This window comes from Hypoxylon trugodes (genome assembly GCF_022578975.1).
Source record: "Hypoxylon trugodes strain CBS 135444 unplaced genomic scaffold F4822scaffold_4, whole genome shotgun sequence".
NCBI classification, from domain to species: Eukaryota; Fungi; Ascomycota; class Sordariomycetes; order Xylariales; family Hypoxylaceae; genus Hypoxylon; species Hypoxylon trugodes.
In genome coordinates, this window is record NW_026250019.1 from 3,296,392 (window position 1) to 3,313,208 (window position 16,817).

At 46.8% G+C, this 16,817-nt stretch overlaps 6 protein-coding genes across 6 annotated transcripts; 5 read left to right on the top strand and 1 right to left on the bottom strand.

Moving 5' to 3' along the window:
* Positions 1-107: 107 nt before the first annotated feature.
* Positions 108-1,397, top strand: F4822DRAFT_401281 (uncharacterized protein). The gene is made up of 3 exons (XM_051457922.1): positions 108-409; positions 552-909; positions 982-1,397. The coding sequence occupies exons 1-3, from the start codon at positions 281-283 to the stop codon at positions 1,320-1,322; spliced, it is 828 nt and encodes a 275-aa protein (XP_051315996.1). The 5' UTR covers positions 108-280; the 3' UTR covers positions 1,323-1,397.
* Positions 1,398-1,492: 95 nt separating this feature from the next.
* Positions 1,493-4,319, top strand: F4822DRAFT_229818 (DNA helicase). The gene is made up of 5 exons (XM_051454112.1): positions 1,493-2,433; positions 2,528-3,592; positions 3,702-3,861; positions 3,937-3,997; positions 4,171-4,319. Exons 1-5 carry the CDS (start codon positions 1,723-1,725, stop codon positions 4,259-4,261), a joined length of 2,088 nt encoding a protein of 695 aa, XP_051315997.1. The 5' UTR covers positions 1,493-1,722; the 3' UTR covers positions 4,262-4,319.
* A 1,652-nt stretch (positions 4,320-5,971) lies between these two features.
* Positions 5,972-6,404, bottom strand: F4822DRAFT_401285 (uncharacterized protein). The gene has a single exon (XM_051457923.1). The coding sequence runs from the start codon at positions 6,349-6,351 to the stop codon at positions 6,019-6,021; it is 333 nt and encodes a 110-aa protein (XP_051315998.1). The 5' UTR covers positions 6,352-6,404; the 3' UTR covers positions 5,972-6,018.
* Positions 6,405-8,256: 1,852 nt separating this feature from the next.
* Positions 8,257-10,530, top strand: F4822DRAFT_229852 (uncharacterized protein). The gene is made up of 2 exons (XM_051454113.1): positions 8,257-9,041; positions 9,110-10,530. The coding sequence occupies exons 1-2, from the start codon at positions 8,544-8,546 to the stop codon at positions 10,520-10,522; spliced, it is 1,911 nt and encodes a 636-aa protein (XP_051315999.1). The 5' UTR covers positions 8,257-8,543; the 3' UTR covers positions 10,523-10,530.
* An 847-nt stretch (positions 10,531-11,377) lies between these two features.
* F4822DRAFT_401287 (Zn-dependent exopeptidase) lies at positions 11,378-13,892 on the top strand. The gene is made up of 2 exons (XM_051457924.1): positions 11,378-12,637; positions 12,737-13,892. The coding sequence occupies exons 1-2, from the start codon at positions 11,891-11,893 to the stop codon at positions 13,496-13,498; spliced, it is 1,509 nt and encodes a 502-aa protein (XP_051316000.1). The 5' UTR covers positions 11,378-11,890; the 3' UTR covers positions 13,499-13,892.
* Positions 13,893-13,949: 57 nt separating this feature from the next.
* F4822DRAFT_229875 (glycoside hydrolase family 47 protein) lies at positions 13,950-16,563 on the top strand. Its single transcript, XM_051454114.1, has 2 exons — positions 13,950-16,137; positions 16,193-16,563. Exons 1-2 carry the CDS (start codon positions 14,426-14,428, stop codon positions 16,287-16,289), a joined length of 1,809 nt encoding a protein of 602 aa, XP_051316001.1. The 5' UTR covers positions 13,950-14,425; the 3' UTR covers positions 16,290-16,563.
* Positions 16,564-16,817: the final 254 nt, after the last annotated feature.

Below are 16,817 nucleotides of genomic sequence, written 5' to 3' on the forward strand. Positions count from 1 at the left end.
TGACGTAGCAGATGCTAAAGTGGTAGCTTATTCAGGTACTCAACCAGCACTAAGTACACTAAAGACTGCTAAACTAGGTACATAGCTTGAATTTAGTTGAATTCGATTGGATTAATTCGATGGCATCATCTAAGCTAACCAAACATCACCATATACTAATATGCGCTGCCTCTTAGCCTTTTAACTTTTTTGACGACAGAACTTGAAATACATACATGTACCATTAAATTGTCGGCATAGGGGACACAAGGGATACGATAGAGGGTTTGTGTTCCCGCCCATGGCCTCCGGGCGGTCCCCGACAGTGGGACCAGGACCATCTGCTCCAAATTTGCGAGGATCTTCTCCAGTACCAGACCGCTCGCTATCGAGACTATCTTCTCACGATAGAGTCAATGGCATTCTTGAGGTTCGTGCCCACAATGCAATTGTTTTAACTGTTCGGCGATTTCTAGCAGAAGAAAAGAAACAATTGATATCCCGACGAATTCCCTTACCTGGAGTGTATCTGTTCTAATTGACACTTCTAACACCAACCCCTCTTTGATTAGATTGCTAGGGAACGCGCCGATTCTAATCGTTCGCAACAAACGGGAAACAGCCCAAGTATGAACTTTCAGCGTTTACCGAATCGTGATAGCGATGGTGGGCCCGACGAAACGACCAGCATCGCGTCGGCTTGTAACAATACGGTCGACTACCAGAGTACGCGAACGTCGCCTAACCCTAGAAATAGGCGGACTGCGCAACAACCGGAATCTGGACAATCCGCAACGAATGGCACGAACGGTACGAATGGTACAAACCATGAAGAGGAAGAGAAGAATTGGTTAAAACAATGCTTCAGTGGCATGTGGTCTATAGAGCTAGAAAATAAGGGAAGCGTGGCTAGGGATCACTTAGCTTTGGGTATGTTAAGAATAGCCGGTTCACACTTTACTTCTACCCGCGCGCTCGCGATCTGACAATTTTCGATTCTAGAGCGGACCTTTCTTGCTTGGCTTCGAACATCGCTTTCTTTCGCATCAATTGGAATAGCCGTCACCCAGTTGTTTCGCTTGAACACCTCGATAGGCACCGAAGACCCCCGCTTCCAGACAATTCGACACATAGGAAAACCACTCGGCGCGACGTTTATAGGTATATCCATAATAGTGCTGCTGTTAGGATACCGTAGATATTACCAAGGTCAACAGTGGGTTATTAAAGGAAAGTTCCCGGCGTCAAGAGGAACTATTATAATAGTATCGGTTGTCGCATGTGCTCTTATAGTTGTTAGCTTATTTGTGGTGTTATTTACACAACCTACAGGATCTAGTTGAGCAATGTAATTGTTATCCTAGATGTAACAATCAAAAGAATAAAAAAGTAATAAAATATAATGGTCCATTTATATAGTCTAAGTGTACGTGGGAAACTACCATCGGAGTGCTGTAAAAGCGTTTGTTCTGGAAGCTGCGGTTCTCATATTTCGTCCACTTACGTTCGTCATAATAATTTCTAAGTCGACCTTGGAATCTTAAACTCCACCCCATTCATCATCTCAACTTAAATCTTTACAACATATTTTTATTCGCATATCCATGAAGAACAGCTCAATACCTCTGAAATCACGTTAATCAAGGAATTTTATATCTGGATTGATTGATTGATTTCTGCTATCTGATGAGATCTACGTGAGACGAACACAGCACGGACTTTTCGTCCGTCTGTCTACCCACAATGTCCCTCCTAACACAAGCCGTTGACATCCCAGCTTTCGCGCGAACGCAACTCGCACTCTTAGACGCAGAGCTGCAAAGCGAGATACAGGAAACTAGCGGACTCGTCTCCGCCACCAGCCCCGTCTCCTTGCAGCGCGCGGGCCTTGCCCTCATCAACTTAGTCGTAGCCTCGCAACGCACCGGTTTTGGCGGGTGGACTGTGCTAGAACTCGGTCCCGACAGTGCGACCGGTGGTGAATTACCAGAACATGGCTTGCGGACGGGGGATATCGTGCTCGTCTCCGAGCAACCTGCTGGAAGTGCGAAGAAGCGCGAGGTTAAGGACTTGGAGCGCAAGGGTGCTAAGGGGGTTGTGATTAAGGTGAAGAGGGAAACGGTTGCGGTAGCTGTTGATGAGGATAAGGAGGATGCGGCGTCGTTTGGGGGGAGGGTTTGGATGGTTAAACTTGCGGATGATGTTACGTATCGCAGGATGAACCAGACGATGGAGAAGATGCGTGATATGCAGGAGGCCGAGTACTCGGGTTTTATGCGTGTGCTTTTTGGTCTTACGACGCCGTCGCCGGTATCGAAGGATTTGAGGAGGGATGAGGTGTTTGGTGAGGGGAAGATTGAGTGGTTCGATCCGTTGCTTAATGAGTCCCAGAAGGATGCTATTAGGTTTGCGTTGGCGTCGAAGGAGATTGCGCTTATTCATGGGCCGCCTGGGGTGAGTGTTTCTTATGGGTGAATGAAGCCCCTATTTTCATATTTCGATTTGCGTATGGGAACTAACTGATGTCTAATTTACTCGCTTCTACTAGACAGGCAAGACACATACACTCATTGAGTTGATCTTACAATTCGTCAAGCGCGACCAACGGGTGCTGGTCTGTGGCCCATCCAATATCTCCGTCGACAATATCGTCGAACGTTTAGCACCTCATCGAGTGCCTATCCTGCGTCTCGGGCATCCAGCTCGCCTTCTCCCCTCGGTTCTAGGTCACTCACTCGACGTGCTCACGCAAACCTCGGAGGCTGGGCTTATTGTCAAGGACGTGCGCAACGAGATGGACGTTAAGCAAGCCTCAATCCGGAAGACACGAAGTGGGAAGGAGCGTAAAGCTATCTACGCTGATATGAAGGAACTACGGAAAGAGTATCGTCAACGAGAGAGAGCGTGTGTGGATACCCTGGTGCGTGGGAGTAAAGTCGTACTTGCGACACTTCATGGTGCTGGGGGAGCGCAGTTAAAGAATGAAAAATTTGACGTCATCGTCGTTGACGAGGCGGGTCAGGCGCTCGAGGCTCAGTGCTGGGTTCCGCTTCTTGCAGCAAATAAAGCTGTGTGTGCGGGTGATCACTTACAGTTGCCGCCGACGGTGAAGTCAGTAAACTCAAAAGGGAACAAGGCGAAAGAAGTAGGAGGTGGAGATTTGATAAAGGGGATGAGTCTCGAAAGGACTCTGTTCGACAGATTACTGACGCTCCACGGCCCGGGTATTAAGAGGATGCTGACGACACAGTATCGCATGCACGAGAACATCATGAGGTTCCCCTCAGATGAGTTATATGAGGGGCGGCTTGTGGCTGCTGAGGCCGTGGCGGGAAGATTACTCCGGGACTTACCGTACGAGGTTAAAGACACGGAAGATACAAACGAGCCGGTGATTTTTATTGATACACGGGGCGAATGTCCGGAGACTAATGAGGATGAGGACGATAAGGAGAAGAAGGATAATAAGAAAAAGGGGTCGATCAGGTCCCTATTCGGTGAAAGCAAGAGTAATCCGATAGAGGCCAATCTGGTGAAGCAGCACGTGGGGAAGTTGGTTGCAGCTGGTGTTAAGGCGGAGGATATTGCGGTTGTTACACCTTATAATGCACAGGTGAGTACCTAGATATCCTCCTTTCTTGTCCCCTATTCTCAACTACTTCTGATATTGAGGACTTGGCGTCGGTATATTGAACACTATGAACTGACTGGCGTATCTATAGCTCGGCTTCTTAGCTGGTTTGAAAGACACTTTCCCTGGGATTGAGCTCGGGTCCGTAGATGGGTTTCAGGGCCGAGAAAAGGAAGCCGTGATCCTTAGTCTTGTACGGAGCAACACGGAGGGGGAGGTTGGTTTCCTAAGTGAGAAGCGTCGTTTAAATGGTAAGTCGGGATTATCCCACCCGAGATCTTAAATGTGATATTATGAAACGACACAAGGTTAATGGCATGCTATAGTTGCGATGACAAGGCCCAAACGCTCACTAGTTGTCATCGGCGACGCAGAGACCGTTCGAAGGTATGTTTACTATGTTTATTTGATCATCTCCTTGTCACTATTCCCTGCTATTATACCGACACCTATAGTATAACCCTTGCCCCATCTCTATATTTCTCGCCCCCACGGTATTCACGCTTAGGCTCTTTATTGTTTCATATGTTTCTAGAATATCTATCTGACCGTATTATAAGAGGAAGTAAGTTCTTGAATAACTGGATGAACTGGCTTGAAAACAATGCCGATCTTCGTTACGTCGATTTTGACTCGCTACTGGCGTTATAATATGAGATGTGACGAACGAGTGCGCGACCCACTAATTGGGGGCGGGCGAACAGACACCATCTCACCAAGTAACCCGTCTTTCAATGGAAATGGAAGGATGGATTGAAGGAGAAGTTCATCCGAAGTTATGACTCGGCGTGTAGTACGTAATTGTTGGGACACGCGGATGCGACTCTACAATACAAAAATGCAATACTAAGCGATCATATATCGAGTTTTCCTGGTTGCGCGGCTGTTTTGATTTTATTGAGTGGAGGCTACTGTTACTTCGCATATCGTAGATTTTTCCTCCATTCTCATCCCGTTTCCCCCTTTTCCCAGCATATCTTGACATTATATATCCATGATATTTGGTATATTTGGCATGATTGGTAAGGTAAGGGGAAAAACGGGAATGTTTGACAGGACATATGGGACATGGAAACCAATATTTGGACCATAGCGGCGGGTTAGGGGGTGTTCTCTTTGAGAGGCTAAAGAAATGTAGGACTCCCCCAGATTACTCCCCGATGCACTTGCATTATACCAAATTGCTTCATCTGGATAATGTGACAAAACCTGCAGCGCCGTCGATGTTTAGGATTTGAATTGAGCAAAATAAGATACGACTAGGTATGTAGAGCATCGGACGATGACGCTGTGACAAGGTGACAAGAAAGTGAAGAGATGGTACCTGCATATTGAACCGTACTCGTATCCTGGTCGTTTCAGAATTGCTTTTTGCGGCGGGGGGCGGACCGTTCAAGATCCACAGGGCTAGACCTAAAATGATGGGAATCGACTTTTACTTGGAGGCCGGGGGGTCTCTTCGAAATATTCCGGCTGGTGAACTAACCGAGTTATGTATGCGAGTTAGTAAGTGGGTTTTTTATTCACCGCCACGGCGGCACTGTTGTATTGTTGGATTAGACAAACCATGGAATGAACAAATTACTACCTTGATTCTTTGAAAGGGATGAATGAATAAGGAGATTATCTTAGGTAAGTTGGATATCCTCGAAAAGGGAGAAGAAGAGAGAGGATGTTATCTTCAATCTTAGGTAAGGAAAGGAATATATGGGAATTTGGGAATGTAGAACATGTTCGCATTTTCCACTTACAGTACACAGCCCCGTCTCACTTACATACTCTACCTAGATACTCCGTTCGTTGTTACCTACATCATCATGTACATATGTACGTATTAGGACTAAACCATCGATTTACTTGATGGTACCTGCATCACTAGCGGCTCGGAGAAATCCTGCGACTTGTTCTTGGGTCTTGGTCTTTGGTTCGGACTTGGGTTGGCTTCGTAATACTTTTTTAACCTTAGTTGCTTAGATAGGTGGTATGCATATACTAATGTACGTGTGTAGATGTAGGTAGATGCAGGTAGGTTGCCGTCTACTACATCCATTGCAGTAGTTTGGATGCAAGAGACAGGAGGGGAGGGAGATAGATACTCATTGGATCATTGGGTGAGAGCATTTTCCTCTTCTGTTTTGGCTTATCCTATCTTAGGCGCCTCACCTACCTATCTTGAAATCCTTCTATCTTTGGAAGCGCCTGTGTAGTATCATCATCGTATTTCTATATCGTATTCTATTTTATGGTGTGGTGGTAAACTTATTTAGACTTGATCCGGCGAGACATACCTAGGTAGTGGCGCATGTAAAATACCATCAGAGCTGCCGGTGTGGTCCTTGGAATAGTGCCTCCCCCAAAGTCTCAGAATTGAATGAGGTTATAGCACAGCCGCTCGTGGCATTGACACCTTAGTCGCCGACTAGACTAGAGAAAGAGCTAAAGATCTTATTAAGGGACATCCTGGCCCATAGGATTTCCTTCCCCAAGATATCGTCGCAGATCAAACACGACAGGCCTCCATGGGTCGCGTGGATATAGTGTAGCGTAGTGTAGTGTATCAGGGCATTTTCCTCGTGCGTGTGGCACCCCGTTCGGAGACTAAAAAAGTACCTCATACGATCTATGTAAGCAGAGCCTACTTGTAGTGGCGTATGTAATTGTATAACAACGGAGCGGATAGAGCGGAGAGTGAGGAACGTGGTGCAAAATAAAAGGGACGAGGATGGAGAAACGAGCCCCATCCTGGCGTCGGTCGTTAGATGTCGCTAGAGTTGTTATGAGTTAGACTCGTCTTCCGTGCTCAACCTTGGACTCTCTTGGCGGATAGCCGGGCCATCTGCCTCGCGATGTTCAATGTACCTAGCTTCGTATAAGTCGCGAAGTCGCGAAAGTGTGTAATTGTAATTTCAGCCTATGCACCTGAGCTCAACGATTGCTTCGCATTTTTCCTTCAATGAGAGGAGCTGAACGCTTGGGAGTATGATAACGTGCTCAGGCTCTTGATGTTAGAAAGTACCTAACGCAATCGTTTGAACATGATACTCTTCTAGTTTGGGATGGTGTGGCTGAGAGGCACGCCTTGACGTTTTTGTTACCAAACTTTTCTACCTACTTGTCTTAGTGCATCGTGATGAAGAATTTCGAGTCTCTATTCCGTAACAAATACGAATAGAGCACTAGTAAATATAGACATCTCTGATCCTTATATTGTATATTTGATGTAGATAGCTTTTACTAGTTTCGTAGTCTATCGGCAATCTGTTTATCCCTGGTATTAATATCAGGATGATGTCTGTCGCTAACGATTCTTCATATATCTTGAACAACACAAACTTATTGCTACAAATTGAAAAGTTCAACGGTCGAGGCTATTTTCATATTTATTTAGTTGTGGTTAATTATGTATATTATGTACTTAGATATAGCGTATAGAGTTAAAGTATTAATACGAAACGACCATAAAGTCTCCAATCGGAAACACTCTCCGTGGCTCGGATCTATTCGTAGCTATTGGTCTAACCCAAAGAGCATAATACGTTACCCATATAGGGTAATTAGTATGCTCTTGGCACGCATATAAGTGGTTTTCATTTTAATAGAATATACTTATCCATGTAGAAGCGTTACCTGCCCGCCTGCCTACGCAGCTACTGTAAATGTGCCTATCTGGCCTTGTTACAGGGGAAGCTTAGCTTAACTTTAGTAGGAGGTAGGTACTACGTTAGGTAGGTTGGTAAACTAAAGTTGGCTCCCTTGTCAATAAGTAAATCCACCTAAACTATTACTTCTACATATTTTTTTGTTTACTTAACACCTTTCCCCATACTATATACTAGGTACTATTACTACTATTAGTCTCTCACTTATAGATACCCTTACATATAGTTCTTCCATCTGGAATTCGTGGCCTTCTGTCATACAATAGTCTCTGAGACAAGTAAAAGATATTCATCGCTCCAATACAATGCCGAAGAACAGCTCAAACCTGTCACAACCTATTAACCCCCGTCTAATGCTCATGGACTAACTTGGCCCATCGAGACAATCTCAGCCAACACACGGACGGATAGACACACAGACCCCTCGTCAGTACATGCAGGTCCAGGCATGGGTCTCTCGCTACTGCAAGACCACCCCCCTGGACCTTGAGGCCCTGGAGCCCTGGGAGCTCTGGAGGGGGCCCTCAATATCAGAGCATTCCAACTCCCTGGTCCTTCGTCATCCCGACCTAACCTAGCCCTTTTCGAGGACATATGCGGCCCTAGCTTCTGGTGCTTCTGCCCACTTGAAGCCGATCTCTCATTAGACATTGTTGCAGCAGACCCTTCAACAGCGCCTGTGTGCATTGGCCGTTTCATGGGTTAAGCAAGCTATCCCATCCTTATGTTTACCGCTCGCCCCTAGGAGGTTAGAGCAGGTTTAGAGCCTTGCCATCCCACTCTATTCGCTCGCTGCATGCGTACTATATGTACTATATGCACGACTGTGTGGCCGCCGCTTGTCGCAGGAACGCATTCGAACATGCGCTGTAATGGCCGCATGGCCTTTCATTCCCAATCGTCCGAATCCCCATAAACTAGCCAAGCTGCCCTCCTAACCTATACTTCCTTCTTATTGTTTACCTTTGCCACTGTCGACGAGCGACAGACAAGGAGGGGGCAATATCTCTTCACTTTTGATTCGCACATCGGCCTGTACGGCCCTATCGAAGCTGCATTGCTGGCGATGTGGGATGCGTGAGACGATTCCTTATTGTGTCCCAAAGCAAAGGTGGTCAGCCGCGAATTCAAACTAACCACGCCCAAGAGATGAGAAATGGATCGCTGGCCGCCCTCACTCCCATATCTACAATCCTTCTATCATCTCTTCCGTCGGTCACTAACTGTGTAATCCATCATTCCGTGAAACCCGCCTTTCGGCCCCTGGAGACATCATGGGCCTCTTTAGACCTACCACCAGCGTCGGCCGCCCGAAGACCGCCCAGCCTGACCTACGTGGGAGAATAAGCGGACCTATTCCGATGGACGAGGACTTTCCTATCAGAAATATTGGGGCGGGAATAACTCAAGAAGACAGGATAGAGCGGCAACCTGAATCCCACGTCGAAGACCAGCCCAATTCTATTTCGAGGTCGGGAAATACACCTTCTGATGTTGCACGGACAGATAAAGCGGATTCTGTAACGCCGTCTGGACCTAGTCAAGCCTCTTACGTCTCTGCAAGTCCGCGCCAACATCGAGCTACTCGTTCTAGCACTCTTAGGTATTCAGTCGTTAGCGATGGCGAAGACATAGAGCGGCCGCAGCGGAAGAAATCAACACTTAAATCTACGCTCGGCAAACTATTCAAGCGAAAGAAGAAGAGCACAAGCGGGCCGTTCACATCGGAGGCACAAAACGCAGAGACAGGTGATTCTGCACTACCCGAACATGTGAGTACTACATTTTGCTACCGACTGCTGTTAAATTAAAAGCAAATGCTTATGATTCTCTTGTCTAGGATTCGCCAGCCTCAGACCGAGCTCGAAAAGAAAACGAACCAAAACGCTCAGCCTCATTACCGATTACAGAATACAATAAAGCACTAAGGTCACATTCGACCGGCCCCGATGACATCGTAGCAGTAGGCAGTGCTCGTAACTCGCTACAAATAGATCCCGTATTACTTCGGAGAAGAGCTGCGTCATCAAATAGGATTCTAAGCGGGAGAATTAAGGACTTTGATGGAGAATTGATAGGCCTATCACCCAGACCAGCCAGTACTCATGGGCGCGGTGGACATACATCGAGCGATGACGATCCTGATGATATAGGTCGTGCTATCACAAGTGATAGCCATAATAACCGTCGAAGATCAAGGAGTTTATCTCAGCTTCAGGATGCCGCAATTAGTCAAGTCCAGGTACGAAAACGCAGCGACGAAATCCGTTATTGGAGGGCGAGTCATAACCCAGCTATCCTGTCCCCTAACTCGTCTACTGCAAACAATGACGATACGGGAGCTGTGGATGTGGACGTAGTCACTCCGCCCGACTCCCCCCAGCAACTATCTCCAAAGACGCCGCCACAGCCCTTCAACTTTGGACCAATGTTAGGAATGAAGATCACGCAGGCAGCTAGTCTGGAGGATCGTTTAACTGCATTAGAAGTACACAACCAGAAACTAGAGAAACTTGTTTCCCAGCTTTTCCAAGTTATACCGGGCGTAAACAATTATGTGCCGGAGACACCAGGCCGAGAACAGTCTCGGGGTTCCATGGCGCCATCCGCAACGTATACGCCGAACCGCCCGATAGTCAGCGAGAGATCGGACTACATGTCTTCATCTCACCCAACCGAAGAATCTCCAGGATATAGCCATTCCCAACAATCAAATGAATCGTTCGGCGATGGAAACACATTCATCGAATCGGTTCCCCCATCAATGGTACCGCCACGTCAACGACCTACATCTAACGCAACGGTTCGCGGCGCAACAAGCTTACCCGCCTTACTAGGAGAAAATGTAGGACCATTCACCGCGGACCATTATACCACATTAAAAGCCTTATTAGATACCGAGCGAGATGCGCGACAAGCGTTGGAAGCTCGTGTAACCAGGCTTAATCACAGATTTAATCTCCTGTCTCGTACTTCGCACAAGCTAGAGACTGCATCTACTACATACTCCACTGTGTCTGCTTTCGAGCATGATGACGATGAACCCCTAACTGCCGGTGCGGAAACCGAGTCGGAAGCATATAAGACGCCCCGTGAAGAGGAGAGTGGACACGGCTTCGGCGCTTTTGGCGAAGAGCTTCGTGATGAGGAGGTCGATGGCTCCAGAAAGAAGGCAGCCAGGACGCTTTCTCTCAGCCAACTAACTCTGAAGAGGCCATTACGGCCTCAGCAAGAAACTGGCGTGGAGTTATGACTACGCATTACTCAGTCAGGTGCAGGTATATAACTTGCCATTGACTATCAAACATTTAGATTTAGCATGATTGCCCCTTTTTCCTAGGATGCAATTGGACTTTCGGAATGGGTGGCCTTTTTTGTCTTTACCCTTTCGGCGCAACAAGACCCGGTTGGCCTTGCAACGTTGTCTTAGCATGGCGTTTTTGAGATGTACGACTATACGATACGATTTTACCCCTTTCTATCTATTGCACATTTACTATTTTCTTACGAAGTCATCAAGTGGGTGAACTACTTTTTAGTTATTTTTATTTCGGCCCTGTGAAGTAGGAGCTGACGCTGATCTGATCCGTCATTTTTATGTGTTTTTTATACCAATTTATTTACTCATTTTTGAAGCCTGATATTTTATACCAGGTTGAATGTCTCGCATTGCGCGATTGTCTGCTATCTATTTTTTTTGCTTTGTTTTGTTATGGAGGAAAAATTACTTCCCAAATATCATATCATTTTTGAGCGTAGCATCGCTAGAGCAGGGTTCAGGCACGAAATGATACCATGGTGGAAAGCGAAGAGAGGAGAAGAGAAGGAAAAGAGACAGGGAGTGTTGCGGCTGTGTTGTTAATGGGGGATGTCAGAATAAGACAACCTCGTGTAGTGATAGTTCATTAAATGAATGAATTGCTTTGCGTGCATCGAAGGCGCGCTGCTGGTATTCTTGATGACTTGGATTTGCTGTGTGATGTCCTGATTTTGAAATCGGTTAGTGGTATAGCGATGGGCAAGTTCATTGCCTTATAATTAGATAGCTGACCCTGAACCCCCCTAGAAAACAGCTGGAATAAACGCCACTTCGTATTTATACTGGATATTATAGGCCTTCGTGAAGCCGACCGTAACCACTATATACACTATCTTTTTGCCAAACCCCCTATATCAGCCATTCTGAAGCTGATTCCCCTCACTATGCTCACCTATTCCCAACTTCCAGATCAAGCATCAAAAACGACGTCAATAACGAGCCGCCAAGTCCTGCACCCCATGTCTTTTCCTTCGTCCATGAGGAGCTTACCATAGCAATACTACCAAAGCAGCTCTTGCGTGCTTGTTACTAATTGGTCAATTCATGTTATCGCAGGACTTACTATAGATATATCGGAACAGAAGAGGGGAAGCTATGCCTGCCGCCACCTCCAATGTCGGATGCATCCGGCGATGGTGATATCAGAAGGGAGAATGATGCAGGAGGTTATAGTAGTAATTATTGGCATCGTGGGGAAGGTTTATATATATCTAGACATCCTATCTGGTATATCTAGATCCGTTTAGTTTATGCAGGTATTTCTAATGAGAGCCAACTAGCCATATTTACACCACCGCGACAATGAAACTCCGGGTCTTCCCACTTACCTTCCTAACTCTCACCACTGCATCCACAGCACCCTTCTCCTCCAACCCAAACCTCACGCCCCTCCAACTCCGCAAAGCATCACCAGCATCGTCTTTAACATGCGCAGCATCAAGCTGGCCACCGAATACTTCCCTCGGCACCCCTAACGAACCACAACCCCCGTCATCCGTCCTCAGCTCCATACTCTCCGAAATCGACCCCGCGAATATCGAAGCTACGATTCTGAAGCTTGTGTCTTTTGGTACGCGACACACGCTATCGATCCAGAACTCGAGTACGCGTGGTATTGGGGCGGCGAGGGATTGGATACGTGATGAATTTTCTCGATATGCTAGTTCGAATCTAAGTGATGGGCGATTAAGCGTGGAGGTATTGGGGTATACACAAGAAGCCGATGGAGATCGGGTTTTGAGTCCGACGGTGATTAGCGATGTAGTCGCCACGCTGCAGGGCACGGAGGAGGGGAGGTTGTATGTAGTTTCCGGACACTACGATTCCCGCGTATCCGACCCGTTGAATTATGAAAGCGATGCACCGGGAGCCGACGACGATGCGTCGGGTGTAGCGGTGGTGTTGGAACTTGCGCGCATACTGGCGCAGACAAAATATCCCCGTCCGAAGGCTAGTATTGCGTTTACGGCGGTTGCGGGTGAGGAGCAGGGGTTGTATGGTGCGAGGTATTTGGCGCAGACTTACGGGAATGCTACGCCGAGGGTTAATGTAAGTTCATCGTCCTTTTGCAAGATATCCATTATGCCTCTTCACACGAACACGTCTAGTGAGCTATCATGAAGCTAATAGTATTCGCATGGATACCAGGTCGAAGGTATGTTCACAAACGACATCGTAGGTTCCCCCCGCGGCGGCGCAAACGGGGAATTCAACGACCCGTACGTAATCCGACTCTTCGCACAGGGTCTTCCTCCCCTCTCCGTCGAAAACAGTACGACCCGCGAATCACGCCTTACGATTGGTGGGGAGAACGACACGCCCGCGCGCCAATTAGCTAGGTTCGTTAAAGAGGTAGCTGAGAACGAAGACACGGGGATGAATGTCTCGGTTATATACCGCGTAGATCGGTATCTTAGGGGTGGTGATCACCGTCCGTTTCTTGAGGCTGGGTATCCGGCTGCTAGGTTTACGGAACCGCATGAGAATTACGCGCATCAGCATCAGGATGTGCGTGTTGATCATGAGGATGGTGATAAGCAGTATGGTGATTTGCCTGAGTTTGTGGATTATGAGTATGTGGCCAGAGTGGCTAAGGTTAATGGCGCGGCACTTTGGAGTTTGGCTACGGGGCCCGGTGCGCCGAAGAATGTGAGGGTAAACACGGCGGCTTTGAGTAGTAATACCACGCTCTATTGGGATCCCCCGACGACCGGGTATGATGGTGGGTATGAGGTTGTATGGCGTCCGACGAGTGCGCCGTTTTGGACAGGCGTGCTAGATGTTGGAGCTGTGGTTGAAGTTACGGTGCCGTTGAGTAAGGATGATGTGGTGTTTGGGGTTAGAGCGAAAGGGGTTGATGGTTTGCGTGGTGTTGCTGTGTTGCCATTTCCTGGGTCTGGACGAGACTGACTATAGACTCTTGTGGTACTGATTCAAGGGCTGTGTAGTAAGTCTTAGATGAAAATTAGCAATGAAATAACCGACACAGCACTAACTAGTTGCTGCGAAATGCTATATTAGCGTTTTACGAGTAGTCTTGATGTTGACATTCTATCTAGGTAAGGGTGGTGACACATGTTGCGATTGGATAGCTTCAACACATGAAATTGCGGTCATGGCGTTTGAATATGATCTAGGTATACTCTTGATTTGAAACGTCACTTTTGAATCCGAGTTACTGCTACTAGACATACATTAGTTAGTAAGTACTTGTAAGTTGATGAATTTGTTGAATTTGTTCAATTTCATCAGAGCAATAGACATGATAAAACTGTGTAAATAAAGAAAGTTGTATTAGAAGTGGATTAGACCCCGATCGACAGGGACGTTGGCATTATGTAAAGATGATCAAGGACAGGGTCTCTAGCTCAAAACTTAAATGGCAACATCCTTCCCGACAGTTATGATGATGCTTATTCCTACTCTAAATAATAGAGTTAAGTTACTGACAATGACGTGAGAGAAAAGTAACTACCTAGGTGCATTCAGCTAAGAGCAATAGAAAAGTTATGATGTTTCATAAGGTGCAGTTATGTCTTTGTTTCCTTACTTTTTATCCGACCGATCGTCAATCTTCCAAAATTATAACAAAATACGTAAATACGTACCTCTTCGTGGGGTGACTATCACTTACCCAAATCTACTAATATCGTCAGGGGGAGATTGAGGCTTTGAAGAACCTAGCATTCTGATGTGAAACTTGTTTGCATTCCAACGAGTCAGCAAAGTCTTTGTCGCAACGGCCGTTCGCCCGCCCGTTTCAATGTCTTATCTAGCGATTCTCTCAGGTTAGATGCAGTCCCGTCAATCCCAATTGTCTGCCTTAATTTCGCAAATATGGCCTTTCGACGACGCTTCTGGCTCCCATTCGGGATTGCGACATTGCTTCTTTTCTGCTACTATTCCTGGTTAACCGGGGATGCTTACCAATGGGCGGGCGCTGGAAGCCTATCACCGTTAACGCATAGGCCACATGTCGACCCGAAAGCCTTCGACGATGAGGATTATTTCTGGAGGAAATTGCCTACGCATTATCCCGTTAAGGATATGGGAACATTCCCAAATGGCAAACCACTCACACTCCCCAAGATCCAGGTGGTCTTCGGTGAGGAATCACGCGGTGATAAAGCCGCTCGGGAACGAATGCTAGATGCTGTTAGGAAAGAGTTTCTTCACAGTTGGCATTATTATAAGACCAAGGCATTCATGAGCGATGAGTTGGCTCCTATTAGCGGAAAATCCAAAGACACATTTGGAGGCTGGGGAGCCACCTTAGTCGACAGTCTAGATACGTTGTGGATTATGAACCTAAAGGAAGAGTTCGAAGAAGGTGTTGCTGCTGTTGTCAACATCGACTTTGAAAACAGTTCACTCGAAAATGTGAATGTTTTCGAGACCGCGATTCGCTATCTGGGTGGTTTCCTCTCGGCTTATGACTTGAGTGGAGATCAACGGTTGCTGCGCAAAGCTAGAGAAGTCGGCGATATGCTTTATAAAGCATTCGACACGCCGAATCGCATGCCAATCACCCGATGGGATTTTGACTACGCTAAACAGGGAGGGCAACAAGAAGCGCCCGGAATGTCATTGCTTGCCGAAGTTGGTTCTCTATGTATGGAGTTCACCCGCCTATCTATGATAACCGGGAATCCGAAATGGTTTGACGCCACCGATAGAGTCAGGGAAGTCTTCGAAGAGCAACAGATGAAGACGCAACTACCCGGCATGTGGCCCTTTACGTTGAACCCTCGAGATAAGATATTTACCGCAGACAACACATTCGGACTTGGAGCTTTGGCAGACAGCACGTATGAATATCTACCGAAGATGTATGCTCTGACGGGTGGACTTTTGCCTTCTTACAAGAAAATGTATGAGGAATCAATGAAGACCGCTCTTAAACATCTGCTATTCCGACCCATGGTTCCGGATTCGGCCAATATACTCATATCGGGTACCGTGCATACAGAGCAAGCCGACGGGAAGACGAATTTCAACTTCGATTATCAAGGTCAGCACTTGGTCTGTTTCGCCGGTGGGATGCTAGCAATCGGCGGGAAACTGTTTGAGAAATCAGAGCACCTGGATGCAGCTAGGAAACTAACGGATGGCTGCATATGGACATATAAAACGATGCCACTCGGTATAATGCCTGAGACATTTTTCATGATTCCTTGCGACCCGAGTAAGGAGTGTCACTGGGATGAGACCCAGTGGAAGCAAGCCGTTTTGAAACAGGCGGGTGAGCGCGATCTGACAAACATGGACAAGGCAGACGACATAATCGCCAAGTCGAAACTTCCGAAGGGATTCACGGAAATCACTGAACCTGATTATCTCCTAAGGCCCGAAGCTATAGAAAGCGTCTTCATCATGTACCGTACGACTGGTCGGCGCGAACTCCTAGAGACGGCTGAAGCTATGTTCAACGCCATCATAAAGTATACGGAGACGCGTTATGGCAATGCTGCCTTGAGCAACGTCAATGTTGATGACAACCCCCCGAAGAAGGATTCGATGGAGAGCTTCTGGCTAGGCGAGACGTTGAAGTAAGTTTGCCCCGAGATACCCCAATTGCAATGTCATAGCCGCTAACTGCTGTAGATATTTCTTCTTAATATTCAGCGATCAGGACGTCATTAGCTTAGACGAGTGGGTGTTCAACACGGAGGCCCATCCGTTTAGGAGATTAATTCGATGAATGCTTTCGTAAGAATGTAGCAATGTATTGTATTATAATGGGTTTCAATGGAAGACTAGGTAGATCTCGGGTTTAAGGTAATTGGTTGGTAGAAATATGGTCGGTGCATCCATATTGTAAGATAGCCAAATTAATGGAATTTTGGAACGTCTATACTCTATAGATTCATTTGAGCTTGAATCTTCAATTAGCGGTGTATTTCAAGGTCAATGCGGATCAACGTAACGTCCTTTTGAAAGGAGCAGTTGTGGAAGTTGCCGGTGCGGCGCAGATTCTATATCATGTCGGTGAGTTGCTTTTGTCTAAGTGATGAATATATTGACTTCGAGTTAAGTATAAATGGATCGTGGGGATGTTTACCTACCGAATATGGTAGCGATTATTTGCGGAGTTGCCAAATACGCCCAATGTGCGGTACCGAATCGGTCAACATTGCTATGAAATGAGACCATATCGTTAACGTCGCAACCGATTTCTATATATGAATCTGTAAGACTACAACAATTGTAGTGGCTGACGTGCATCCAC

Excerpts from the sequence above, each read along its gene's own strand:
- F4822DRAFT_401287 (XM_051457924.1), top strand. The coding sequence starts at position 11,891 with ATGAAACTCCGGGTCTTCCCACTTACCTTCCTAACTCTCACCACTGCA. Across the intron at positions 12,638-12,736 it reads ATGCTACGCCGAGGGTTAAT|GTCGAAGGTATGTTCACAAA; the intron begins GTAAGTTCATCG and ends CATGGATACCAG.
- F4822DRAFT_229852 (XM_051454113.1), top strand. The coding sequence starts at position 8,544 with ATGGGCCTCTTTAGACCTACCACCAGCGTCGGCCGCCCGAAGACCGCC. Across the intron at positions 9,042-9,109 it reads ATTCTGCACTACCCGAACAT|GATTCGCCAGCCTCAGACCG; the intron begins GTGAGTACTACA and ends TCTCTTGTCTAG.
- F4822DRAFT_229818 (XM_051454112.1), top strand. The coding sequence starts at position 1,723 with ATGTCCCTCCTAACACAAGCCGTTGACATCCCAGCTTTCGCGCGAACG. Across the intron at positions 2,434-2,527 it reads TTATTCATGGGCCGCCTGGG|ACAGGCAAGACACATACACT; the intron begins GTGAGTGTTTCT and ends CGCTTCTACTAG. Across the intron at positions 3,862-3,936 it reads TGAGAAGCGTCGTTTAAATG|TTGCGATGACAAGGCCCAAA; the intron begins GTAAGTCGGGAT and ends GGCATGCTATAG.
- F4822DRAFT_401285 (XM_051457923.1), bottom strand. The coding sequence starts at position 6,351 with ATGGGGCTCGTTTCTCCATCCTCGTCCCTTTTATTTTGCACCACGTTC.
- F4822DRAFT_401281 (XM_051457922.1), top strand. The coding sequence starts at position 281 with ATGGCCTCCGGGCGGTCCCCGACAGTGGGACCAGGACCATCTGCTCCA. Across the intron at positions 410-551 it reads GAGTCAATGGCATTCTTGAG|ATTGCTAGGGAACGCGCCGA; the intron begins GTTCGTGCCCAC and ends CTCTTTGATTAG. Across the intron at positions 910-981 it reads TAGGGATCACTTAGCTTTGG|AGCGGACCTTTCTTGCTTGG; the intron begins GTATGTTAAGAA and ends TTTCGATTCTAG.
- F4822DRAFT_229875 (XM_051454114.1), top strand. The coding sequence starts at position 14,426 with ATGGCCTTTCGACGACGCTTCTGGCTCCCATTCGGGATTGCGACATTG. Across the intron at positions 16,138-16,192 it reads TGGCTAGGCGAGACGTTGAA|ATATTTCTTCTTAATATTCA; the intron begins GTAAGTTTGCCC and ends TAACTGCTGTAG.